Raw genomic sequence first — 26,739 nt, 5'->3', positions numbered from 1 at the left:
GTGTGGGCAGGGCAAAAGGTAGCGAGATGCAAAGCCAAAACGTTGGCGATTATTACGTCGGAGGCTCTGTTGGCCCTACGTTTAGTGCGTGTCTGGGTGCTTATTGGGCGTCTACGTTGACAGGTAATGGTTTTAAGGTCTGATGCTACTGCGACGGTGTGTGTGGTATGTGGCATGGTGACAAAAAGAATGGTAGAGTCGAGACGTGCGACCTTGTTCGGCTCAACTCACCCGCCGCGACGATCCTGCTTCATCGGCCGAGCCGTCTACACTTTACTTTTCCACAGTCATGCCCTTTTGGCTTCAGCTTGACCTTCCCTCTCGCTCGGGCTTGCTAATTCTGTCGCGGGAACCTTGTCATATATGGGCTATAGTTACCAGAGTGTGGACGTTCCAGAAACACTTCTGACTAAAAGTAAGAGGTGACAGAGTTAACAATTGCCGGTTTTGGTTGCTTTGCTTTTTGGGCGATCGAACCAACGTGCCCCTCCACCCGGCAGGCGTGAAGGAGGGGGAGGTAGGAACAAACATTGACGACAGACCGCGTGTGCCCGTTACCGGGAACCGTGACGATCAAACCGCGCCGAGCGGCGGCGGAGCGGCCGGGGTCTGGGAGCACGACGACGGCTACCCTACGGGGGGTTGGCTGGCCTCTGGCGGCGGAGGACTGGCGGGGAGATAATGGCACGGGGAGGAGACGTCTGTGGCATGATTGGGAGGGAGAGAAAGTGGAGGCACTCTTCGTATTGTGGGCAGCCGTCGTTCTTCCGGGCCAAATAAGCTACTGACCGGGTACATTGTTTTATCCTGCTGGCGTAATGAATGGGCACTTTCAGGTAAGGTACAAAACACGATACATCATCTGTGGATGGATGAAGTGACGCTCAGCCAGCTGAGCACCCCACGCGGAAACGAAATGCGCAACAGGAGCCGAATGATTTCTGTTGATCATCCAACTTGGCGTCCATCCTTTTTGCTCTCTTTCTCTCGGAAGCAGCACCAAGCGAGCGTCAATTGCGTTGGGAAGAAGCAGAAATGCAACTATGGGCGAGGTTTCGTGGGCGCTTGGGTTCGTGACAGGGGACTGGAGCACGTTATTGCGCGGCCTCTTGCGTGTGGGGAAAAAGCAGAGAAAAGGGCAACTGGGCGAGGCCGGCAACAGATGCCACAGACGTGCCCCATCGTCGACGCGCAGATTATCAGAGGAAAATCCACAACGGCTAATACCCTGAAAAGAGAGACGCGCAAGAAAGGGGGTTCGAGGCCAAGCGCTGGGGAACATCTGAAGGAAGGCCAAGAGCTGGATGCTGCTGTACTTGCGACTGTGATGGCGCTCGGCGAATGCTACCTGAAGGCGGGAAAGACTTGGCTCATGATGATACAGTACATTTACCATACAGCAGTGGGCTATTTCACGCCTAGGCATTGTTAAGGGACGCACTGACGATGGTAGTAAAGGAAGGCCGCCTGCTTGCTTGCTTTCGTGCGTCTGATTTTCCCTGGGCGTTCTGGGGCCCGAAGCAAGGAAAGAGTATGCGGCGAATGAGCTCGGCGGGATGTTGGGGAAGCAAGAGAAGCCGAAGCAGGTCTCTGACAAGAACGTCCTAGAGGGCGAATACACGGACGGATGATCCCTCGAGCCTAAACCCCGGCAGCACAACTGTTTTGCTAGTATTATTTTGCCTGCTGGCTTGCCTCGGGCCGCTGTGAAAGTGTGCCACTCTGTCGGGCGCTGCCAACGGTGAGGCATCTCCAACGGGCAAGGGAGGAGGCTGAAAAAGAGGGCGGATGCTAAAAGCAACTTCACGGCGAAGGAAGGGAAGGAAGCAAGCCCTTCCTGTGACGGGTCCGGGGGGTGGTAGTTGTCAGGGCCCAAGTCACTCTACGTCTTGGTAGGAAAGTCAGTATTGGCTTGACGATGGCTGGCGTTTGTGTGTGTGCAGTGTGGTGTGTGGCACTGCGTTCCTTCGAGCGTAATTCTAGCGGCACCTGGAACCCCGGAAAGGCGGATCTGCAACACGTCCCGCGCAAGGTACGGGCATGTGGGAGCGGGATGTATCGAGGTACATCTAGGATCAGAAGAGAGAGCGTATGCTGTGTGCTGTGTGCTTTGTGGCTGTGTGCGGTCCGAGGGACATGGGGATCGCGGGGGGATCTGTTTCCGTTGTCGTGCTGCTATCATTTCTTTGGATAGAATAATTACGCATCATTGACATTGGCGATGTACTTGTTGGGCGATTTGGTGTTCATAGAGATAGCCCTCTTGTAGGTCTCTCTTTTGTGTGTGCCGAACGGAGTATCGGGATACCGTCGCCATCTCGGCGCTCTACCCTGAACAGGTCGGCGCGGCGCAGCGTTGCCGGTCGAGGGCCATTCACTCTCGGATATCGGCTCCGATGACGGGTTTTCCGGTGCTCTGGCCATTGTTATGGAGCAATCGAACGATGGTGGTCATCGCCACTTTCTCAGCTTTTCTCTTGATGTTTCTTGTCAAGTAGAGTTTCTATTCATGTCTACAGAAGACAGCATCATCAAAAACATACATCTGATAGACGTGCAGATATCGAAAAAGGCCCAGGGGTCCAGCATCAACACTCAAGCCCTTCCATCGTCAACAGGTACATGCAACGATTCCAGCCACAGACAAGAGACTCGAGCCCGTCTGTCACCCATCGGCAAACGCTTCTTCCATCTTAAAAAGTGGAACCCAGGGGACCGCTCCGGTTTTAGAAGATTCCCGCCAAAAGTGCTAAATCAAGCGAGAGGCCATTTGCTGCGATCACGCCCCTGTGTGGCTGCATCATACACACTTCTCGTCCTTCCACAGCACAAGTGTGTGAGTGATGAGTCTCTCAAGGTATCTTCCCGCTCCCCTTTTTCTTTGCTCACAGCCACACAGACACCCACAACGCCCACAACACACCCCATCTTCCCTCGCAACGCCGTCGCCTCAACCTTGGGGCCCTCCCCCCCGGAATCTCCTTCCCTCTGTGCCTCTCAGCCGTTCAGAGTTTCTTCAATCGCTCTCGCTACCCATAGAGTTGCGGCAAGCGACGCTGTCGTTGCCGATCTATCCCTCCCTATCTCACCCGCCATCGGCGCGCCTCGTTTCCCTTTTCCCCATCCCCTTTGCCAATTCTTCAGCCTCCCCACATGCGCGCCCGTCTGCCATCCATCCATGCCCCTCCCCTGGAGAGGTACCGTACCTTACGACGACCTGCTGAAGGGCGCTGAGAGGAAGACTGAGAGTGACATTTGCAAGGGAAGAGGGACACGCCCCCGTCGTCGCCCCAAAAAAGGACCCGAGCTCGACCCGACCTTGGATCTGTCTGGCCTGCCTGCCCTGATCTGCCTGTTCCGTTCCTGCTGCGTGCTGCGTGCCTGGTTGTTAAAAAAAGTTCTGGACTCACTCAATTCCGACGACGTCCATCGGTTGGTGACCGCTGTTCTACCCACTGCCGCCCGAGAACCGGCATTGGCTGAATGCTTTTCCTGGAAATTTGAAGCTTCCATGATTTGATCCACGCTGCCTGTCTTTGTTTTTAAACTTCATTCCACCACGACTGCTCAGTCGTTAATTCGACGAGAACATCGAAAAGACGAGAGGCATTCATCCTGGAAGTCTTGTACCAAGACCCCCGCCCAGCTCTGCGTTCTGCATCACATCTATCCGTGTCTGCGACATATACACGTACACATATTCCGTGTACTCTCGAGCCGCAAGACGTGTCTTGGCCCTCTCTGATGCTCGCTCTCTTCCTCACATCCATAACCCCAGAAGCAGCAGACCCCTGAACCTGACCTGGGGGAAGGGAATCCGCGCGGCCGAGAGATAGAAAGAGATCCATCGTCTTCGGCGCTTTCTTCTGCTCCATATTAACACACACACGAGCCGTTCACGGTCCTCATGCTCTTCTCTCTTCACTCTCACTGCCGTCGTTCCGTTCCTCGCCTAATACTGCTGCATCTGCCCTCTGCATACCGTTTCCTGGCCTGAACATTACATCCCCGCCATCAACCGCGGAGAAAGAAGACGGGTGCGCACCGTCCACCACACAAACTCCCGATATCACACACTCGACGCAACAGCATTCTACTTCGTCTTTTCATCCCTTTGCGTCCATCTCATCTGGATTACAAGGACACACAATACACAACACACACAGCACATAACACATGCACACACCACACACACATTTACAACGAGAAGACGATACATGGACACATCCGAAAAGAGAACAAGGAACTCTGTTGTGTTAGGTACAGAAGAAGGTACATGCTCTCGGTCTCTACCCACACCTCCCCCGGCCGGGATTCCTGCATGTGTAAACGGTACCTTTAGCGGCCTCGAGAACAGACCAGGGCTCACCCCCTCCCTCGTCCTTGTCCTTGTCCTCATCGGCGAGAGGTACATCCACTGCCATTACCTACAGCAAAGTACCTACAAGACATAGCCACCAACCAAACCAACGGCCAAGGCCTGGAAGAGGGTACCTCCTAGCACACACACTGCCTACAACAACTGGAGACACCCACTGGACACACCCACTGGACACACCCACTGGACATACACACACACAAAGAGCTACTTAGTACGGGCACACGCTACACACACCTCGGCCATCTTGCGCTAGTCAAGTCAATCTGGGCCACTGCCGCTCAGTCTTTCCCTCCATCCATCCATCCATCCATCCATCCAGCTTCTCTACCTACTCTGGCTCGACTTACCTCACCTTGCTCCATCCAGAACGCCAAAGCTTGTGACTTTTGATTTTTCTCCCTCCCACTGCACCTCGCATCTCGACTCGACTTTTCGCTCACTAAAACCAACCGACCAACCATCTCTTCTCCGCTTCTCACCGACAACCGACATCGTGCGCACCGCACCGCAACGCATCCGCCCCCTGTGAGTGAATCTGTGTGGCTCTCCGATCGCGCCCCCGACGACGACGAAGACGAAGACTTCGACGACGACCACAGCACAGCAGCGACGGCATTGAAAGGAAGGAATCTCATCGCTTGCGCATCGCATTTCATCGACATTGCGCACCTGGCATCTCATCACCACCCGACGGCGACGTCTCTCACGCAACGGGATCAGTGTTCCCAGTCAGTCACCCGCCATTGAGCCAGCAGCCCGTCCTTCAATCAGCAGCAGCACAGCGGATCATTCTCGCCGCTCATTCGTACATCGGCCCCCCGCTCGCGCGCGCGCATCCGCTTTCTTTCTCTCTCACACACACGCACACTCACTCTCATCGTGAGTGACCCGACGAAAGCGAACTCCAACGACGACCATCACGACGACGACAGCGACGAGTCAGAGTCTCTCGCTCTCATCTCCTTCCGACGGCAAACTCAACCTCTCAGCCCTCCACCAAGTTAATGCCCACAACGACGCCCGCATCGCCCTCCACGTCGCCCAAGCCGTTGGGTGTCCCCAGCCCTCGTTGAATCCCCCCACCGTCTCTACTCACCAGAGACGGGCCTTTCGGTAGCCCTGGAGGCATACGACGCCTCTGCAGGCGTCCTCGTGCCAGGCTTTGGCCTTGGTCCGGCGGTGCTGCACCCCTTTGAGCATCATCCGCCCCTCGACTTTGTCCACGACCCGTACCTCGACAGCGCCCAGGACATTGACGACAACGACGACCAGGTCTCTTCTCTCTCCTTTGGCTTCTCTTCCGACTTCACCACCGACTTTAGCCTCGGCAACGAAGTAGTAGCACCACTCCACCAGCAGCAGCAACAGCAGCAGTCTTCTTATCTCAAGCACCACCATCACCACCACCACCAAGACCACCAAACCCATCAGTACTCTTCTCATCACCACCATCAACCGTACGACACCATGAATTTGCCCAGCTCCCACATCCCGCCCCGCCGCAGCGCGAGCATCCACTCCCTCACCCCCTCGCGCGATCTCATCGTCGCCGCAAAGTCCCCCGAGAAATCCGCCGCCGCCGCCGCCGCGACCGCCACAAAGTCCAAACGAGTACGGACGGGCTGTCTAACGTGTAGGGAACGGCATCTAAAATGTGACGAAGGCTTACCAGACTGTCTAAATTGTCGCAAGAGCAATCGAGAATGCAAACGCGGCGTGCGGCTCAACTTCATAGATGTCCAGGTCAAGAAACCGCCCTACATGCCTCCCACCGTCGAGTGGTCGGGTAAGTCCGGAGCCCCCATCTTATCTCACTCACCCAATAGCCGATCCCCTCACCTCACTCATGTGAGTGAGGTAGTGTGAGGAATCGTAAGCATCGTGGCGGACACAGGCTAACGCGATTCAACCACAGTACAATTCCAAGATGAATCAAGACAAATCGCCTCAGAATACGTCGGCGGACTCGGCCGGTACGCGCACCTCGACAAGGTCGCCGTCGCCGCCGCTCCCCGGCCTGAGCCGAGCCATCTAGAGCAGACCCTCCGGCACCAGGGCCACCTCCTCCCACACGCCCGCGCCGCCCCGGGCCCGGACGCCTCCGTCTCTCCCCGGACTCACCTTCAACACCACCCGCCGCCGCCCTCGCTGCCGCCCTCCTACGTCTCCTACCCGCCACACGCCGCCCACCGTCCGCCGGAGCCCCCTCGCGCCGCAGACTACCCTCCTCACCGCCGCGAGAGCGAGTCCGCCACCGCCTACCTCACCCCCCAGAACTCGGCGCACCCTGGCCCTCACCCATACGCCGGCTACGAGCACTTCGCCGCCCTCCGTGACAACGCTCATCACTCGCACTCTCACCACCACTCGCACTCCCGCTCCCACACCCACCGCGACAGCGACGCCTCCTCCGCCGCCTCCATCGTCCCGCAACCAACCGCCCCGCCGCCGTCCTACCGACACAGCGCCGCCGCCCCTGGTGCTGCTAACGGCGCCAACGCCCTCGCGCCCGACGGCATGATGACGCCTCCCCCCAGCGAGAAGGCCACCGCCGGCGAGCGCGAGTACCTCAACTCGCCCGAGGAGATCCTCTACATGCAAGTCTTCGTCGAGGAGGTCGGCGTCTGGATGGACTCCCTCGACAAGGAGAAGCACTTCTCCCGCCTCATCCCCTACCACGCCCTCAAATCGCCCATGCTGCTGAACGCCTTCCTCGCCTGCGGCGTCAAGCACCTCACCCTCGTCAACCCGGCCTACCAGGACGACAAGGCCCTCTTCTACTACGACACCGCCACCACCCAGCTGCTGCGCTCGCTGCAGAACCCCGACCGCAACACCGGCGAGTGCGCCACCACCGCCGTCGTCCTCAACGTCTACGAGATCATGTCCGAGAAGCCCGCCCAGCGCATGAACCACATCGCCGGCGCCCGCGCCCTCATCCGCGAGTGCAAGTGGGACGCGCGCTCCAGCGGCATCGGCGCCGCGTGCTTCTGGCTCAACATCGGCATGGAGGTGCTCTCCTGCCTGGCCTTCAACTGGCAGACGTCGTGGGACCCGGACTCATGGGGGCTGGACATGGACTTTGCCGCCGAGAGCAACGGTGCCGGTGCTGCGACTGCTGCCGCGGCGGCATCGGGAGATGGCTTCGGGTCGGAGGAGCTGTGGGTGCATCGCATCCTGTACATCGTGGCCAAGATCGCCAACTTCCGCGCCACGATCCCGCGCTTCCAGGAGCCGAGCCCGCACGACGAGCAGATCCGCCTCGGCAACCGGCTCGCGCAGTGGCAGGACCTCAAGCGGCTGTGCGACAAGTGGAACAACGCGTGCCCGCGCACGATGCACCCCTTCGGCTACCTCTACCCCTCGCAGACAAACTCCAAGTCTGCCTTCCCCAACGTCTGGTACGTTCCTCTCCCTCCCTCCTCAAACTAACCCATGTACTAACACCATTCCCCCTCCAGGCTAATCAAACGCGCCGCCATCATCGGCCGCCTCTTCTACCACACCGCCCAATGCCTCCTCGCGCAGACCAACCCCATGGAACCCGGCAAGGCCTCGGAGGAAATGCGCGCCCTGCAGCTGCACCACGCGCACCAGGTCTGCGGCATCGTCGCGCACACAAAGGACCGCGGCGTCGCCTCCGTCGCCATCCGCTCCCTCGCCATCGCCTCCGCCGTGCTCACCGACCCGCGCGAGCAGGAGGAGGTCCTCGAGATCCTCGACAAGATTCACACCGCCTCCGGCTGGCGCCTCGGCAAGATCCACTCCGAGCTCAAGAAGTCGTGGGGCTGGCCGTCCCCCGCGGGCGGGAACACGCCCGTCATGGCGCACCCAGACCCAAGAGGAGGAAGCAGCGGCGGCGGCGGGAAGTACTACGCGAGCAGCACGAGCGGCGGCGCACCGCCTGCGATGACGGCGGCGAGCAGCCAGCCGCCCGCGGCGCCGATGAAGGCGCTCGTGAACCCGCTCAGCTTCGCGGACTTTTCGCTGCCGAATCACCCGTACCAGAACTGGTACGAGCCGCCGAACAGGTCCAACTCGTACAGCTCGCAGACTTTCCTCTGATTGGGGTTATCCTTTTCTTGCTCATCTTTCTCTTCCAGCCCATCTTTATTTACAAAAGGCACCGACCCGACCTCACCCCAGGGCGTGTCTAACCCTTTTATATCTACATAATCTTCTTGGAGAGCGACGCGGAAAAGACGAGCGGGATCTTCACATTTCAACCTGCGGATGACAAGCACACTACACTACAAAAAGACGGCACTGGATGCCTGGTTCATGATCACGGCCGAACCCTACCACACATTTTTTATCTTCAACCGCTCGTCTTTTCCCGGCCTCTACGTTACTCAATTCCATCTTCTACATCTCCATACAGGCTTTTTTTCTTGTTTTACAAAGGCGGGGGATACGGCTTTACAGGACGGCCGGCATCATTGCGGCAAAAAGGGGGGGTGGTGTGGATGAGATTTCTTATCTCCTACGGGATGGACTCCTGAAAGGGATCACCCGAACGTAGCATCTGGCGTTCCGGCAAACTGGACAAACAGGGGGAGGAAGGACATGCCTTTCGAGAGCGAGCTGTGGATTTTCGCTCCGGCATACTAGGGTTGGGGAGGGAGGAGGACAATGCTTCCAAAGGGGGCATCGATACCATCAGGATTCGTTTTCGTGTCATCAATCGAATGACAAGGGACTTTTGGGGTTTGTGTTTGTTTGCTACTGTCCTTTTCACAAAAACTTCGGCACCAAGCAGAAAGGGTCTTTGTTTTGTATGCATATATTTTGTGGTATCATTCGGATGCGGGAGGGGTGGGCTTGGTTCTTTCTCGTGCCTGCTTTCTCTAATCCACTGGGAGAATTCTATCGCAATGCCAAATGCTTTTTTCGTTCTTGACCGTGATCAAAGAAGCCCAGTCTATGAAAAAAACCAAAAAGTGGTTCCCTTTCCCTGAATCCTCTGCTCTATTGGAAATCCCATGCCAGCCAGACCTTCTGTCTTTCATTCGCCCATTATCATCGTAATCCATGCCCTGTCTAATGCCGTTTTCTCGTAAAAAAAGCTTGCTCAAAAAGGAAAGAAGTAGGAAAATGTCGAGCCAGGACGGCGGTGACCCAAGTCTGCCCATGTTATTGGTATGCCAAGCCAGATCTTGCCAAAATCCTGGTGTCGTCGTTTGGATGAATATTCCGGGAAATGACTTAAGCAGAGCCGTTGGCCTTCTCGACGAGGACCTCGCCGACGTTCTCCTTCATGAAGGGCTCGTCGTCGACCTCGACGGGGGGGACGGTGATGCCGAACTTGTCGTAGGGGAAGTCCTCGAGGGTGTCCATGTACTCGGCCCAGCCGTCATCGACCTCGCCGACCTGGTGCATGTCGACCTGGCCGGCCTCGCCGGTGCGGCCGGCGAGGACGTCCTTCTCGCGGCCCTTGTACTCGTTGAGGAGCATCTTGTGGGGGCACCAGACGACGCGCATGCCGGCGCGGCGGCCGGCCTCGACGCCGGGGACGGAGTCCTCGAAGACGAGGCACTCCTCGGGGGCGATGGGCTTCTCGCCGGCGGGGAGGGAGTCGTTGATGGTCTTGAGGGCGAGGAGGAAGATGTCCGGGTTGGGCTTGCCGCGGCCGGGGGCGATGCGCTTGTCGTCGCCGAGGACGCGGCGGTGGGAGGGGAAGATGGAGAAGAGCTCGGTGAGGTGGTCGGACTTGAGCTTGAAGTTGGCGAGGTGGGAGGAGGTGGCGAGGGCGATGTGGACGCGGTGGGGGTTCTCCTGCTTGTCGGCGGCGCCGTTGCCGTTGGAGGCGGAGGCGGGCTTGAGGTCCCAGTAGCGGGTGCGGCCGAGGTTGGCGAGCAGGGCCGGGACGCCGGGGAGGGGCTTGGTGGTGGGGAAGATCTGGCGCTGGAGGGCGGAGAGCTGCTGGTGGTACTCCTGCTCGGAGATGGAGAGCTGAGCCCACTCGTGGAAGAGGCGGGTGGCGTCGGGGCCGGGGCGGCCCTGGAGCTTGGCCTTGATGGACCAGGGGAGGAGGGGGCGGCCCTGCTGCTCGAGGATGATGTTGATGCAGGCCGTGTAGAGGTCCTCGGTGTCGAGGAGGAGGCCGTCCATGTCGAAGAGGCAGGCCCGGATGGGAGGGAAGCTGGAGGAGACAGAAAGTCAGCCATTGCCATTGTCTCGAGTCGCAAAGGATGGGTAGGGGAGGAGCGCGCGCGGGAAGGAGATGGGACTTACTCAGTGCGGGGAGCCATTGTGACGGTTGAGGAAGGCTTTTGGGAATGTGAAGGTGTGTGAAGGAAGACAGAAGAGGTAGAGGAGGTGCGATTGGGTTGCGCGAGGTAGAAGGTAGAAGGCGGATTGTTGTCGCGCAAAAGGAAGTTGTTGGTGATAGAGGGGTAGGAGGTGGGTTTGGGTTGGAGGTGGGGGTTTTTGTAGTGGAAAAAGGTGAGGTGAGGCTGGAGAAAAGAAAAAAAAAAGTCTGAAGAGGCCGTTTGTTTGGTTCCTTCTCTGGGAAAGGGCGCAACGGTGAATTGAGGAAGGCAGGCACCGGGGAACAATGGAGAGTCACAAAGGCAGGTGCGGTGCGGGTGCAGGTCAGGTCCAGGGCCGGCAGGAAGGAACAGCGGGGTGAAGACGGGGACGGAAGGCACCGACAATGGAGGATGGAGGGGTCAATTGGATCCAGCCCACCCAGCTCTTTCCCAAAAAATACGGTATGAATCGCCAAAGGGACCAAAGTGGGGCAGATGGATGCAGATCCAGCAACTGCGCTGTGTCACTCTTCTCTTACTTTGATTTTGAGGGCATTTGTTATTTTCCTCCCTTCCTCATGTCACACTTGAAGTCAAATTTAGAATCAACTGATCTTTCTATGTTGAAACTGAAGAAAACTGCAATGCGACAATACTATTCTCGACTTCTTCATGAGAGACACAGTCTTTGCGCTGGCGCACACTGTCCACCTGCCACCATCTGGCGACCTCATTCGCTAAAAGATCCCGCGAGACAGCGGGTACGGCGCCCCGTTCCCCAAAAGCTGAGCTGCTGAGATTCCAGAAGGGCCGTTGACGGAGGGGTCGATTTTAGTGGCTGTTTGCGCCCCAAAACATGTGAACAGCCTCAGTGTACCCCCCACTGGTTCCAACGTCCAACGCCCCGTTCCACGTGGAGATCCGGCGAGACAGTGACGACATTTCCACCGTCTTCTTTCTGTCGCTGTACTCCGCCTAAAACCCGACCTCATTGCTCACGCAGCATTTTCACCCTCAAGAGCCAACCACACGGGTGAAAATACTCCAGGATGCCGCCGAAGGAAGCTGAGGCCAAGGCCCAGGACAAGGGCAAGACGGTCGAAAAGGAGGACGAGGAGGAAAAGGTTGAGAAGTTCTCACCTGAAGAAGAGGCGGTAAGCTTCACACACTCATCCAACCTCGTGAACACCTCAGCTAACACCCCCAAGTCCCTCCTCGCCGAGGCCAACGCCAACAAGGCCGAAGCAAACGCCCTCTTCGCCTCCTCAAAATACGAGGCCGCCATCAACAAATACGACGAGGCAGTCGCCGTCTGCCCCAACTACCTCGACTACGACCTCGCCGTCCTGCGCTCCAACATCTCCGCCTGCCATCTCAAGCTCGAGCAGTGGAAGGACGCCATCTCCAGCGCCACCGCCGCCCTCGACGGCCTCGACAGGATCGAGAGGGAAGCCGCTCTCAAGCAGGAGCGCCGCGAGAAGGAACGCGCCGAGGAGGAGGACGTCGAGGAGGAGATTGTCAGCTCCGGTGCGAGCAAGGCCGCTCCTGCGCCGGTGGGATCTGATGACCCCGAAGAGGCCGCGAGGAAGAAGCGCCAGGAGGACGTGCTGCGGATCCGGGCCAAGGCGTTGATGAGAAGGGCGCGGGCGCGCAGCGAGGAGGGCGGGTGGCAGAACCTGGCGGGTGCTGAGGAGGATTACAAGGCGCTTTCCAAGATGGCAAATCTGGCGCCCGCGGATCGGAAGATTGTGCAGACGCAGTTGAGGGTGCTGCCGCCGAGGACGAAGGCTGCGCAGGAGAAGGAGACGGCGGAGATGTGGGGCAAGCTCAAAGACGTAAGTGTTGGTGGCTCCGGGCTGTGAACGAGGCTAACCGGGATGCAGTTGGGTAACGGCATTCTCAAGCCGTTTGGGCTCAGCACCGACAACTTCCAGATGGTCAAGGACAAGGCCACTGGTGGCTACAGCATGAATTTCAACCAGGGCAAATGAGCCCTTGCATAGGTGTTGGTGGGGTGTCAAAGGTAACGCCAGGGCGCCGATGTGGCTGTCCCGAATACTCCCACTATCTAGAATAATATTTACCCGCTCTGAGATGTCGAGAGACCGCATCTGATACAGTATGGACGATATGTAACATATTACAGCCTTGTGTTCATAGGTAATGCGCAAATGGAGTAGGTGTAGCTGTAATCGTAGATTCGTAAGCTTCTGGCCTGGATGCCAGTGAGATTCAGGAGGGCTTCCGTGGCCGGTCCCGCACAGCAGTACATGGAACAGGGAGCCTAGGTGCGTCCATATTTATATTGGCCGACACGGAGCGATTCTGACGGCTGCTTTGCCAATGATCTCACCCAGGAGACTGCGATGATTTCTTCAGCCTGCCATTATAGAGGCCATTATAGAGCAACTACTGGTTCCTCCGTCGTTGACCTGACAGGTGCCAGCGCTCGATGAATGCACGAGATGGCATCAGTATTCCATCAATACCTCGGAAAGGGTACATAGGGACAGCAAGGGGAAAACAGCATCAAGGTTCCAATAACTTGCAAACAGTGGTCTTGAAAGTGTTGCAAGGGCAAACATTCGCCCAATGATGGCACACGATGAAGATGTCGTCGAGCGACCGAAATATTGCTCCGCACGGAAGCCCGTTTGAATCTGACGACAGCCCCCATTTTATACGTCATCCAACCATACTTTCCGGCCCTTAAAGATGCTCGCCTTAAGGGTGTGCCTCTTTCAAGGCACCGGCCTGACTCTGCCTCGATTTCAATCCAATCGCTTAACTCAAAGACTATTCAAGTCAGTATGGGCGGTCGTTCGTCCTACATTTAGAACAAGGCAATCGGCCGCGAGTTCACTCTTGAGCAATGCTCCTCTCCTCCACTACTTGCAAACATCGTTCCATCGTTGTCATGGCACCACTCTCCTCTGTAGTTCTATAACTGGTTTGCAGACCACTTCGTTTGTCTCGCCCTGTATGTCATTCTGATGGAATACACTGGCAATTATGGTACATAGTGACGAGTCAGCTTGAGGCCTTTCATTCCGAACAGGGCTGCCTGATTAATCCAGGTGTTTTCAAGCAAGCTTCATATTGTGACTATGTAAAAAAGCTTCCAAGACGCCATACAGCCCCTCCTATGCACAAATTTTATCTCAACATCGTTCCCGTTGACTGGACAGTATTTCGGAACATCCTTCGAGTATCAGGTAGCTCAAGTGTCGTCATCGTCTCGGGCGACACTTTAGCTTGGCTGTACGGGAATCAATACTTCAACACGTAACTTTGCTTGAATACTCGGCAGGTTCAAAAAAGAGAAGGAAGATGATGGACACGAAGTCTAAGAACGGATATTGGGCCGCATGAACAACGTTGGCAGCTGGGCTGGGCAACTCGTGCGACTAATGTTCCTCTCGAGACTGCAGTTCTGAGACGAATTCATGACGGTGAAATCATCGCTAAGGTATCAACGCCGAAAACGGTTTCAGCAATGTCGTCCTTTCGTATTGGATTGTAATGATTGACCACGTTTTATGCCTGCGCCACGTGATGTAATAGATACGTCTCATACGGCAGATAAATAGCATCGTATTCAATGAGAGGAAAGCCCTTATAGCACGATTGTCGATCTTGATGACTCCAGCTTCATGCTGTCAGCGGCAGGTATCCTGCATGCGGGGCAACGAATGAACACACATCTCGTATTGCTTCAAGGTACATTCTCGTCTTCATCCAAGGCCTCCCCACTCCGTAGTATTAACCGATAATACTCTGGAAATAACAACACTCTGAGGTGCCTTTAATTGACTATGATTCACTCATGAGATGCGTAGAGTCTACGATGTCTTGTTAATAACACAAGCATAATACTCATTTTTCCATCAAGTTAGGAGTTTTAACTGTGTTCTTACGCCGATCCATTGCGATAAGTCGGAAACCAGGGGCTATAGTAGAGATGTCTTTCTATGTGAACATCTTTTAATAACACCTCGCCGCCCCCTGTGTCTTGACTCTTTCACGCGAGGATATCGTGTTGCGGGCCTGTAGCAAGTACCACAAGCTGCATAACACAAGCTGCATAACACAAGCTGCATAACACAAGCTGCATAACACAAGCTGCCTCGCCAGCAGCCGTAACAAATCAGTCCCCCTTGGGATGCTAGACGCCTTGCTGTATCAAGCATAATTCCTGGTCTTCTTCCATCGGGTGGCTAAGTTCCCAGTGATTGGTTGAAAAGGCATTCTCGGAGACTTAGAAGACTTGCGCTCGAACATTGAATGATCATTCGCGTCATCTTAGAGCTTAATACTCACGCCAACTTTAGGTCAATACTTCAAACAAGTTGACGGGAGGCACTCGCAAAAAAAGAAATACCGAGGAAAGAAAAACAGACATCCAACAGCTGTCACCCTACCAGTCTTGCGAAGATAATCATTCATCTTGCGGGTGATGAGACATACGAGAGTACTATCATTCGTGCTCTGATGTGCACAGATGATGTCTATGTTTTGCGTCTTACTTATACGCGACTCTGATTACGGCATACTTGCTCACTCCACTGAAGAAGGTAATGGTGATGAGCACAAAATCCGACGTGACGACTGGTAGACGTCAGGCCAGCATTGGTCCGAAGGAATGTCATTCTACGGCTCAACAGCTTTTGCTACCACAATTTTGTTTTCATGGGATTCGGCCTCATTTCCCTTGTTCTAATTGCAATTTATTTGGTTTGAAATGAAACGAAAGCCGTTCTCGCCGCCCTTGGTTCTCCCCCGTTACGTTTATTGGTCTGCAATACGCCACGGACTTTTCAATACATGCTTTATCCTACGTGGCATTCCCTGCTGGCAGTTGCGCGCTTGCACAAAGTATTCATGACTACTATAAGAAAGAACCCAGGCGCTATATAGTACGGTATACCAAAAAGCGAAGATGACTGCGGGAGTTGAGGCGTGACCAAAGTCACAACCTTTGCCTGATGTCTCATTTGATTCTTCTCTCTGTTTATATTATTACAATATGAACAGCTTCATGCGGCTAGTGAAATTAGACGACTTCATACGCCTCCAGAGTACAAGCGAGACAGTCCAAACAGACAGGGAGGACAGCAGAAAGCAGGTCCAACGAGGATTGGACCACCAAAGGTATTGATCTTGCCAAGTGGCCAAACAATTGCACGGAAAACTGAAAAAGGGGCTGAGGCTGGCGCCCGCCATTAGCAAATCTTTTCCTGTTCCTACGAAGTTGAATCACCTGTCTTATAGTAGAAAGGTAATGCAGTTAAGTCTGGTGCGTTTTGATATTGCGTAAAGGAGACATCATAAGCAGCGTGATGGAGATTAAGAAAGTTTTTGCTGGGAAAACAACGAATGGACATCTAACGCTATCACAGTGTTTTGAGTAAATGGCTTAATCTTCTTGCTGAGAACGTATTAGACGAACCCAAGATGTTAGAGCAGTGCCAAAGGTCATCACCAAAAAAAATAAACGGGCAAAAATGGTAAACGCCGACGCCATACGTCAAGAACCTTCAACGTGTATGATCATCATCCATGCCAGTCTTCTCACATGCTTTAGACACGCGATCAACGTTTCTCAGCGCGTCATGGCACCATCTGTCAGCGAGAAGTTTTATTGCCTGGCTGTATCACTCATACGACACAAAAATGTATCGTTTTATAGACATGAGCTCCCACTGGGAGGAAACGAATCATAAGCGACCATCGATGCGTTTCAGGGCTGCTTTGGTTAGCTTTCTGGCCAAGATAGGTATCATCAATACGACGTTTACATCCCACTTTCTGCAGATATGAACATGCTTAGATGCTGTAGCTTTTGCAACCTTCCATGGGATCTGGCTCAATACAGCCAGCCACCTTGCCCAGCTCTATTCTGACAATCCCAGCCCGTTATACTTTTATTAACAACACTCTGATACAACTTCATTAGCAGAATATTCTCTGAGCAGCAATGCATGCCAGACGCAAAGGATCATACTTTCACGGTAGTGCATCTTCACAAGGCCACAATGAGCCATATTTAAGTCCTCCTAGACAACAATGAGCGACTGCATGTTCCCGGCATGTTTTATAATATCTTCTTTCTTCGTCATTTTTGTCTCTGACAGCTTATTAGGTGTGATAATACTGCACCTTAAGTATGTCTAGTAGTGTTGGTCAGATGGCGTTATTGTTTTGGAAGACGCTGAGACTCCGGTTGTAATATGCCTTGGAGAAAGAAACTCGAATATGTGACTGGAATCCAAAACGACAAGAAAACCTATTCTGATGAGAGAGGAAACAAGTTGCCACTGCCGCCACTTTTATAGCATAACTCTTGTTGCGTCAGGTCAGATTGGCAGCTAATGCTTGTCTTTGGCGCCGATTGATGAAGAAACTCGACCTCAGACTCTTTTCTCCTCAGCCCCGCAGCATATCAATGCCTTCTGTCCCTGGCTCCAGACCAACGCCGGCTGTTCCTCCAGTCCCATCCAACGAGATCTCTCATGTCAACCCCCAACCCAGATAACAGTCATCCTCATGATCTCCCACTTCTTCATCCCCAACCCAAACATCTCAATACATCGCCCACCCCCCACTAGCGCTCACAACCTGCCCACTAACCCACGCCGCCTCCTCGCCCGCCAACCATCCCACAATCCTCGCGACCTCCTCCACAGTACCAACCCTCTTGCCCACCGGCGTCTGCGTCATCTGCATCTCCACAATCTCCCTCGGAATATTCTCCAGCATATCGCTCTGCACCGGCCCAGGCGCCACACAATTCACCGTCGTGCCGTTGCCCCCTAACTCCCGCGCCCAGCACCGCGTCAACCCCTCCAGCGCCGCCTTCGACGAGCAGTACAGCCCCAGCCCCGCGAACCCCGCCCGCGCCCCGACGGAGGAGATGTTGATGATGCGCGCGCGGGGGTTGAGGTGCGGCAGCAGGGCTTGGGTTAGGAGCAGCGGTGCCCGGACGTTGAGATCATAGACAGATGCGAAGTCGGACGGCGTGATGGAGCCGAGGGGGGCGTTGAGTTCGGTGCCGGCGTTGTTGACTAGGATGTCGAGTTTGCCTGAGGCTGCGGGCCAGGCGGCGAGTGCGGCGAGGACGGTGGACGGGGCGGAGGGGAGGGAGAGGTCTGTTTGACAGGATGTGGTGGGGGAAGAGTGTGGGAGGGATGCGATTTGGGCGAGGAGGGCGGTGACTTTGGGGGTGCTGGAGTTGGATGTGTAGAGGAGCATTACCTGTGTGTGGTGAGTGAGGGTGAGGAAAGGGGGAAGATGAGATGGAAGCTTACAGATGCGCCTTTATGGGCTAGTTCGAGGGCCATGCCGGCTCCGAGACCGCGGGAGGCGCCTGTGACAATTGCGACTTTGCCTTTGAGAGACATTGCTGTGGTGTTTAGATGGTATGGTGCAAGACTGAGTTGAGAAGATGAGATTGTTTCATGTCCTATGACTCCCTATGCTAAAGGCTACATTTATATAGGGAATCTGCGGACGAATCAAGACAGAGGATGTATTTGGTCTTACGGTAACTCACTGCTCTCATGCATTGTCATACACGACTTACACCGTGACGGACGTCTCATCGGCGATCCGGGGTGAGATAACTAAACGCCGACGGGCGACTCTTAACGCCTATGCTGATCCGCGTCGGCGATTTTGCAGAGATGTCCGTACTTATAACTGTAGAGGGGGAACGACTGGGAATGTGATCCTTCAAGTGTCAATATGTACCGTCTGACGTCAGTGATAGCTTCATCGCGAAGAGCTGCAAGCTCAAAATCACAATCCAAGAACCAAACTCGCAAGAACTCAAATCTTGTTGGGTATATTTTGCACCTTCTAACCTTTTCATTTCTCCATTTCTACGCCCCCTCGGCAGTCGCCTTGGCAGCCTCCTTCTCCTGCGCCTTCTTCGCCTTCTTCTCCTCAATCTGCTTCTGCTTCTCGAGCTTCTTGAGCTGGTTCTTGGTCATCTTGCCGTCGCCGCCTTCCGCGGGCGCACCAGCACCTTCCGCAGGGCGGACGGGCAGGCTCTTGAGGCTCTCAGCCCCGGCCCAGACCAGCGGCCGGCGCGCCATGAAGAGGTCGACCGTGTCCTCGTTGACCTTGGCGCGGCGCTCCTGGAAGGCGGTGCAGTACTTGCCCAGCTCCTCGGCGCAGCGCTTCTTGATCTCGCCCGTGAGCATCTTGCCGGTGCGGTAGTCCTCGCGAATCTGGGCGAGCTCGGCGTCGTCTTCGAGGAAGAAGCGGAGGTATTGGTAGGAGACGTCGACTGCGGTTTCTGTTAGACACACGACTGCGCAAAGGGGGGAATTAGGACAAACCATCGGGATCGGCGCCCTCGGCACGTTGCTCCTCAGCCGTGACCTTGCCACCACTGAAGGCGTACTTGTTCATCTTGTTCTGGATCTGCTTGGGCGTGTCCTTCATGAAGATGGCGCTGCTCTCGATCGACGCGGACATCTTGGACCCTGGACCCTGCAGGGCGTCGAGGAAGCGCGAGTGCACGAGCGAGGGCTTGGCGTAGCGCAGGCCGGCGGCGCAGTCTCTGGTGACGCGGAAGTAGGGGTCCTGGTCGATGGCGCAGGGGATCAGGCAGGGGATCTGGGTGGTGCGGGCCTCGTCGTCGCCGAAGATGTGGGGGAAGGAGTTGGCGAAGGAGGAGGAGGCCTGGATGGAGGCGAAGTGGACCTTGCCGATGTTGGAGGAGTCGTCGAAGCCGAAGACGGCCTTTGCGGTGTTGACGGTGATGCGCTTGGCGACGCGGGTGATGTTCTTGTAGAAGGCGCCGCCCATGTAGTCGTAGTCGGAGAAGATAAAGGTGCGCTCGGGGTTGAAGCCGATGGCGATGCTGTTGGTGTTAGTGTCCGTCCTGGGAGAAGGGAGCTTCTCGTCTCACATGTCCTTGGCGTTCTCTCTCGTGTAGTGCATAACCTCCTCGACTGTCCTCTTCTCAGAGAACAGGAACTTTTCGTCTGCGTATGGAGTTAGACCACTTCCCTCGCGAGCCATTGAGTTTCATACCATCAGTCATCATGATCTACCACATGTCAGTAACCAATCCTAGTCCTCAGGAACCGGAGAAAAACATACCACCAGCGGCGCATCAAGGACATCCGACAACCACTTCGTCAACTGGAAAGGGATGACGTGTCCAATGTGCATGCTGTCGGAACTGGGTCCACGGCCTACCACCTCGTCAGCAACCAACCCCTCCCCATATCTGCCTCCCAAGCCTCCTGCGAGTTCCAAACGCACCAGTGTAGATAAAGAAAGGCTCCTTCTTCTCGTAGCGGTCGAGGATGAGGTCGAGGTCGCGGTGGGAGAAGACAATCTGCCGGCGCAGGAAGTGGTGCGGCTTATGTCCGGTGACGCGCTCGAAGCGCTCGAGGAGGGCGTCGTCAATCAGTTTCGTGCCGAACTCGTCGACGATTTTCTGTCGCGTGGCCCCTTGTTAGCTGGCTGGCCTCAAGCATTGCAGACAGCAGGCAGTCGAACGACTCCCCCGCGGGGCGCAACAAGAGCACACAACGCCCAATCGGCAGACTCCCTCCAGCGTTATTGCATACCTTGTAGTCAATCGCCTTGACCTTTCCATCCTCGCCCACCTCGCCAGACACGTTCCAAGGATCGACCTTCTGTCCTCCGGTGCTGGCGGCGGCAGGCTCCACGGCCTCGACGGGGACCGCGGCGGTCGGCGCTTCGGGTGCGGAGGCCATTGTTGTTTCTGCAGTAGTGCCCAATCGCTTCGTGAACGTTCGCAATCGAGAATTCGTGGTCGTCGAGGGCGGACGGTGGAGGGTGCGGCGTGGTCGACTTATGGCCAAATTTACCCAAAAAGTGAGTCAATGGAGGGGTTCCGTTGACTCCTCCACCCAATTGCGGCTAAAGTGGCACTGTGCACCTCAGTGTGGGATCGGTGTGGGCTCCCCCGCTACCCCGCATACACCGAAGAATGCTGGTAAGGATCTCGGTGAGCTTTCGGTGAAGAGGTCGGCTTCGTTGTAAGTAAGCCTGGAACTAAAATAGTTCATGATCCTTCCGGGTCGGACACTTTTTCCGTCTTGCTTATTTTGTCATCTCTTTAGGTTTTGTAGTACAAAGAGACGACGGATCTTATTTGCGTCCAGCTTATTCAACAACAAATCATCTCATGACAATCTGATTTGTGAAGGGCGCGATATGCAGGCGACGGTTGGTATGATATTAGTGTGTATTTAAAGAGCCCAGAAGTTGTAACGATATGAAATATATGGCTATGTTAAATGCCAGATCACAGCTCATCGAAGTGCCCTTACCAATCCAAAGTCGAAGTTAAAGTCACCGCCAAAATGCCCAGCCCCAAAATCACCCTCTACCGCACCAACGGCGCCTGCTCCCTCGTCCCGCACAGCATCCTCACCCACTTCGCCATCCCCTTTAATGCAGTCGAGATGGAGCCCACGCCAGACGGCACCAACGGCATCGGGGGCCGCTACCGCGCCGCCGACGGCTCGCTGACCCATGAAGAGTACCGCCGCATCAACCCGACGGGCTACGTCCCGTGTCTCGTCGTCACCGACAACACCACAGAGATGCCCGACGGCAGCGTGGACAAAACGGTCATCACAGAGATGCCCGCCGTGCTCACTTACATCGCCTCCCTCGTCCCAGACCAGAATCTCCTCGGCAGGACGGCGGTGCAGCGGGCCAAGGTGTATGAGTGGGTGTGCTGGCTGTCGGGGACGCTGCATAGCTTAGGCTACGCTGGTGTACTGCGGCCTGAGAGGTTTGTGCATGGAGAGGAGGCGAAGACTGAAGTTGTGAAGAAAGGACAGGAGGTTATTGATGAGTGTTATGCGAGGATTGATGAGAGATTGGCGTGGAGGGAGTTCGCTGTTGGTGATGGGTTGACTGTGGTGGACTTCAACCTGTACATCTTCTACCGATGGGGATGCAAAGCTGGTACTGAGATGGGCCGGTTGTATCCTAATTATGAGAGGATCGCTCGGATGGTGGAGGATCTGGATGGGGTGACAAAGGTCGTCCACGTTGAGAAGCAGCAGCTAGTTTTCCCAAATTGAGGGCGAGACTTCGAAGTAGAATTTTGTTTGCATTGATGGCTCCAAAGAACCAGCTGAGGCGTCAACGGACGCCTATATTTATACATTAAGCCATAAGTCGTAGTAATATTGTATCCATCTCTTTCCTCCCAAATCTGTTCCTGTGTAATCCGAGTTTTACGTGTACACACTCTCTGTGAACTGGTTGACCTGCAGACCCTTCTCAGCCATCTCGGCGTCGCGCAGGAAGTCAAGCGGGAACCACACGAGGTGACCCTTGATTTGGTCAATTTTCTTTCGCGCATCGGCGGCAGGCATGAACTGGTCGAAAATGTGGCCCGACTTGAGTCCCTTGGGAGGCAGATATCTGTCGTAGTCCTCAAAAGTTTTGACTGTGACCGAGTTAGACTTGCCTTGATAGAATAGCATTCCGTGTACTTACTGTGGTCATCGGGATCAGCGTGGAACAGGTGCCTGAACATCTCGGTGTTCTTGGTCGCTCTTGTCGTCCACATGTCCCACAACTCGTCGCTGAGGGGATCCTCGGTAAACTTCCAGCTGTCGTCGCGGTCCCACGGATCGTTGGGCGAGTCCTCGCCCGGAGGACGTGCGTTGATGTCCTTGCTGCCGTCCAACTCCTGGGAAGGGAGGAGACCGAGGTGCTCGCGCCAGAGGTAGCGTCGAAGTGATGTCGCGTGCCATCCTGCTTCATACGGCTGTCCGTTCATCGTGCTGGTCACATGCTTGGTATCCTCCATGACGATACTCAGCTCGCTGTCGTGGTGGCCGACCTGACTGCGGTCGTTGAGGTTGCTGGAACCGCACACCACGATACGGTCATCGGCGATGAGCAACTTGGAGTGGATGTAGAGCTCCTCCTGGATCCAGTTGCGGATCTCAGTCTCGGGGTCCTCGTCGTCCCATATTTCTTCCTCAATAGAGCCAGAGTTGGCCATGGCGTGATGAGCAACTGAGTAGACGGTCTTGTGTCCGTTCTCGCCTAAGCTTGCCTCGAACTTCTTCTTGGCATCCAGCGCATCCCTGGCTTCTTGAGGGCGGCCATTTCCAGACTGATCCTTCACGGAACCCATATGCGTGTCGCGTTCCCCCGCGACAGGGTCCTTGGTCCCGTGGATACCAGCACCCATGACCTCCTCGGCCTGCGCGCGCTGGACCTCCAAATACTTAACGCCAGTGTCCTTCTCTCTCTTCTCGACAGCCGAGGTTCTGCTCAACCGGTCGTAGGAGCGCAGGTTGAAGAAGAAAATGTGGTTCCTCGGGTCGACGCCTTGGGCTCGGCACTGCTCAAAGATGGAGTGCTCCCCACGGCAAATTGACTTGAATTGGTAGTCCATGATGGCACGGGTACCAGTGGCAGCGTCGTCACGGAGGTCACCAGCGAAACCGGGGATGGCAGGGATGAGAATAATGACGCGGAACTTGCGGTTCTCCTTGCCAGCTCTGACGACTGCATCGACAATGGCGCGGCCGATGGTGTTGTGGATAGGCGACTGCTGGTCTCCAGTGGCCGTGATGAAGAACTGGTTCTCAATGTAGACAAAGTGCTCGGCCTTGCGGATAATCTCAGAGTAGGCGTTCTGAATGGAGTGATCCGTCAGGATACCGCTTGACCAGTCGGCGCTTGAGCGGACAACCTGGGCATGCATGGTGCCGCGGTTTTCCAAGTTCTTGGAGCTGAGGTCGCTGAGAGGGTGAGTGACGTAGTCGCCCACCGGGTGCTTAGGCCTCTGCACTCCCACAAGATCCTCATCCTCATTCAGCCGGTTCTGAAGCTGGATCCAGTCGAACCGGTCGTCGCGCTTGTACTTGTCACGCTTCACAAAGTTCCAGCGCAAGACGAAGTGCTCGGCGATATCGTAGACGCAGGGTCCAACGACACCCATTGAGACGTCGTGCCACGGCATTCGTCCGTACTGCGCCTTGCTCAGCTCATTCTGCTTCCAGTCCTGTACATTCTGGAAGTCCATAATTCTGTTGTTGTTGAAATCCTGGCCAGGCCAGACCTCATTCTGCACACCTTCGGGGTGCACGTCGGCAAGCGGGTGGTCGTTAGTGTCCCAGCGACCGAAGCAGAGATCGAGGCCTCCAATGAAGGCCATCGCATAGTCAATGACGATGAACTTCTCGTGGTGAGCCCAGTAAAAGGTCATGTCGGCGGCGTTCTCAAAGACGTTGTGGTCAGGGTGGCGCATGATTCTAATGTTTCCATATCCAGGGGTACCCTCGGGACAGAGGGCCTGCAGGGCGTGCTTGGTGTGCGCCGAGTTGCACGTCAGTGCAGCCTCAACCTCACGGTAAACAATAATAAAGATCTTGACTCCCGCCTCGGCGCGGCGCTTCAGGACCTTGTCCAGTCTCCATTCCTGGTTGTAGTGCGGCGGGCGGCGGAGGAACAGCTCGGGCGACAGCCACCAGTCGGCGATGTAGATGGTCTCCTTGGCCTGCTCGAGGGCCTCGGAGACGGCCCAGAAGTAATTGCGGCCGTCGACATACCACTTGATGAGGTTGCCGTCGCGCTCGGGGAAGAAGGACTTGAAGCGGTGCTCCTCGGCGATCTTGGCTCGCTTGTCGTCGGTCGCCTTTTCGTGCTCCTCGTCGTGGCGGTGGTTCGCGTTGAACTGGTGCGCGCACGGGTTAATTTCGTGACTGGCGCTTGCAAATTGAGCAGGCCGAAACGGGGATGGGAGCTTACGAGGTTGGCAAACTTGCCGATTTGGTGCTTCTTGTGGGTTAGGTGGACTTTGGCGTCGTGGAGGTGGGTGCCCTCGAGCTTCTCCTCGAGCTCGCGGAAGGGCTTCTTCAGTTTGTGGAAGAAGCTCTCATTTTCAGGGTTGTCGTCCTTGTGGTCGGTGGTGAACATCTTGGCGACGGATGGAACGGCGGAAAACGGGTATCAATGGGCGTTGGCTAGTGTCTAGATCATGAATTCGTAATGGTATGGAGGGGTATCACAGGGTTCGCGGGGTAAAGCGAGGGGCGGTGGAGTGGGCAAGCCGTTGCATTCCAACCAACACGGGATAACGGCAAGCTTGGGCTGGAGCTTGGGTGAGGCTTGAGATGGCAGAGAAGTGTAGACAAGACGGGAAGACGGAAGAGGGAATGGAGGAGGGCGCGCGACAAAAGCTTATGGGAAAGCTTGAAACCCAAGGGCTATGTCATACGGGGACGGCGGAGAGTCCAGTCCAGGTGGGCGGGAGTGAGGTCAGATAGCTCGGCCGGAAGCAGGAGGAGCGGACTGTAGCAAGGCAAGGAAGAAAAGCAGGATTCCACTTTGGAAGGGCACGGAGGAGGGCTAAAAGTGTGGGCGGCGCTGGGACACTGACTGGGCTGGGACCGGGACGGTTTTGGTGGTGAGACAGGGCGACGCTGGCGACAAGGCTAGAGTGCCATTTGACGAGCTAGAGGCGGGGCATCTGACGATCCGCTGGGTCGATTCTTGTCATTTTGCGAGGGAGAATTGATTGCCTGCTTGCCTCTCTGTCGATATGAAGCAGGCCGAACAGAGCCGCGGTGATCCGATGCAAGATTCGCCCATGGTGGTGGTCTTGGCCCCTTGCCTCGATGCCACGCTGTGCTCAGGAACACCGCCAACCAAGAGGCTCCCACCTGGGCCACAAACCTGGAAGCTCACCCTCCATCGGGCCAAGAATGGGAGGGCAAAAGGGCAGAGTGCGGTAGGGCAGGATCCCGAGGGGTGGTACGGATTGCCCCGACGGGATGCGAAGCCGCGCGTCTTGCGCCTCTTCCAGGGCCATTGGCGATGGCAATTGGTGGCTGGGCACTTTGCTGAGAGAATAGACTCGGGCTCCAAGAGGAATTGGGACAGCACAGCGCAGACTCTGCAGCTCGCAGTTTGCAGTTCGCAGCTGAAGGAGGGGTGAGTGTGACGGGTGACAGCAGCGGCGGGGCTTTTCGTCGTGCATTTGCAGCGTTCCTCAGCCCAGCAAGGGCTCGCGTGCTCCAGTTGTTCGTGGCACTCTAGCTTCAGCCAGACATTAGCCCAAAGTCATTGGACCTGCCGCATTCGCACTGAACCGAAGAGAAAAACAACATATCGGAACAGCTGTCAAACAAAATTAACGTAAAAAGACAAGAGCCCCGCGCTCGATGCGCCGGTGGCAGGGAAGAGCAGCCGAACCCAAATTGGAATTGGTCAGAGCAACGCCGTCACTGGTGGCAGAGTTGGAAGGCAGGTGGGCTGCTGCTCTATTTTCGTCTTGACGTCATTTGTCAACGGCAGACAGCGGTTGGCTGATGAGACAGAATAAGCGGGGCAACACGACGTATCGATAAGGCAGTGACCCGAGCTGAGCTGAGCTGAGCTGTGGCAGGAGCCAACCTCCTCTCCCCAAGGCAGGCCAGGAAGGGCCAGCTGCTGCTGTGAGAAGGTACCTTACCGACATGTGCAGCTTCCACCGGTCCTTCCAAGCATTTCCCAAGAAAAGAAAGAAGGCAAGAACAATGTGCAGGTGCCGAGTACCGGCTTGTCCTAGTCATCGCACAGCATGGCAAGCGATGGTGCCATCTCAATTGCCTGAATGAGAGGTAACACGACGGAGCCTCTCCGAACTCGGTTGACGAGGCTCTCTGACGTCACATCACCAAACGAACTGGCCTCGGCGACACCATTGCCCTTGCCATCCTGGCTTGTGAAGTCACCGGCACTCTGGATGGCAAAGCTCTATTTTGTAACGAGGCAAAATTTGCCGAAATACAAGCTTATCCAGCAGCGGCTCAACTTTGGGGAGGCTATCCATGCACGCTCGGATGGGGGTGCTGGCTTCAACTCGGCAGATGATGTTGTCGTTGTCGCAAAGAGCAATGTATTGGACGATGGGGATTTATCAGCAAGAAATCAGGTCGCTTGATCACGTCCGTCACAGGATACGTCTCGATTGCTAGAATTTTGCTTCAAGGTAGCCTAGGGTGCGGTGCATCACAGCTTCATTAGAATGAGGCTCTCGCCAAGCTCCGGCCATCTCAGGCGGGCACTCGTAGCTTCCGACGCAGAGTCAAAATCTCTGAA

General features: G+C 55.7%; 7 protein-coding genes across 7 annotated transcripts; 3 read left to right on the top strand and 4 right to left on the bottom strand.

Moving 5' to 3' along the window:
- Positions 1 to 5,385: 5,385 nt before the first annotated feature.
- AMTR1-4 (Transcription activator AMTR1) lies at positions 5,386 to 8,446 on the top strand (the record flags this gene model as incomplete). Its single annotated transcript, XM_036636184.1, has 5 exons — positions 5,386 to 5,434; positions 5,481 to 5,992; positions 6,074 to 6,167; positions 6,297 to 7,782; positions 7,843 to 8,446. The coding sequence occupies 5 exons, from the start codon at positions 5,386 to 5,388 to the stop codon at positions 8,444 to 8,446; spliced, it is 2,745 nt and encodes a 914-aa protein (XP_036498037.1).
- A 1,140-nt stretch (positions 8,447 to 9,586) lies between these two features.
- On the bottom strand, positions 9,587 to 10,492 carry CGCS363_v004334 (Uncharacterized protein; the record flags this gene model as incomplete). Its single annotated transcript, XM_036636183.1, has 1 exon — positions 9,587 to 10,492. One exon carries the CDS (start codon positions 10,490 to 10,492, stop codon positions 9,587 to 9,589), a length of 906 nt encoding a protein of 301 aa, XP_036498360.1.
- Positions 10,493 to 11,681: 1,189 nt separating this feature from the next.
- Positions 11,682 to 12,623, top strand: TTC1 (Tetratricopeptide repeat protein 1; the record flags this gene model as incomplete). The annotated part of the gene is made up of 3 exons (XM_036636182.1): positions 11,682 to 11,786; positions 11,841 to 12,467; positions 12,516 to 12,623. 3 exons carry the CDS (start codon positions 11,682 to 11,684, stop codon positions 12,621 to 12,623), a joined length of 840 nt encoding a protein of 279 aa, XP_036498041.1.
- Positions 12,624 to 17,214: 4,591 nt separating this feature from the next.
- lxr4-1 (L-xylo-3-hexulose reductase) lies at positions 17,215 to 18,032 on the bottom strand (the record flags this gene model as incomplete). The annotated part of the gene is made up of 2 exons (XM_036636181.1): positions 17,215 to 17,886; positions 17,940 to 18,032. The coding sequence occupies 2 exons, from the start codon at positions 18,030 to 18,032 to the stop codon at positions 17,215 to 17,217; spliced, it is 765 nt and encodes a 254-aa protein (XP_036498040.1).
- A 480-nt stretch (positions 18,033 to 18,512) lies between these two features.
- On the bottom strand, positions 18,513 to 20,369 carry CGCS363_v004331 (Tryptophan--tRNA ligase; the record flags this gene model as incomplete). Its single annotated transcript, XM_036636180.1, has 7 exons — positions 18,513 to 18,922; positions 18,975 to 19,501; positions 19,550 to 19,625; positions 19,675 to 19,690; positions 19,744 to 19,838; positions 19,909 to 20,086; positions 20,220 to 20,369. The coding sequence occupies 7 exons, from the start codon at positions 20,367 to 20,369 to the stop codon at positions 18,513 to 18,515; spliced, it is 1,452 nt and encodes a 483-aa protein (XP_036497522.1).
- A 612-nt stretch (positions 20,370 to 20,981) lies between these two features.
- On the top strand, positions 20,982 to 21,713 carry CGCS363_v004330 (Glutathione S-transferase; the record flags this gene model as incomplete). The annotated part of the gene is made up of 1 exon (XM_036636179.1): positions 20,982 to 21,713. The coding sequence occupies one exon, from the start codon at positions 20,982 to 20,984 to the stop codon at positions 21,711 to 21,713; it is 732 nt and encodes a 243-aa protein (XP_036498039.1).
- A 156-nt stretch (positions 21,714 to 21,869) lies between these two features.
- On the bottom strand, positions 21,870 to 24,573 carry CGCS363_v004329 (Phospholipase D1; the record flags this gene model as incomplete). Its single annotated transcript, XM_036636178.1, has 3 exons — positions 21,870 to 22,084; positions 22,135 to 24,331; positions 24,406 to 24,573. 3 exons carry the CDS (start codon positions 24,571 to 24,573, stop codon positions 21,870 to 21,872), a joined length of 2,580 nt encoding a protein of 859 aa, XP_036497037.1.
- Between the last annotated feature and the right edge of the window lie 2,166 nt (positions 24,574 to 26,739).

The sequence above is a fragment of the Colletotrichum siamense genome (genome assembly GCF_013390195.1).
Source record: "Colletotrichum siamense strain Cg363 chromosome Unknown KSG_Cg363_contig03, whole genome shotgun sequence".
Taxonomy (NCBI): domain Eukaryota; kingdom Fungi; phylum Ascomycota; class Sordariomycetes; order Glomerellales; family Glomerellaceae; genus Colletotrichum; species Colletotrichum siamense.
Note: the sequence above shows the minus strand (reverse complement) of the source record. Positions and strands in the feature narration are given on the sequence as shown.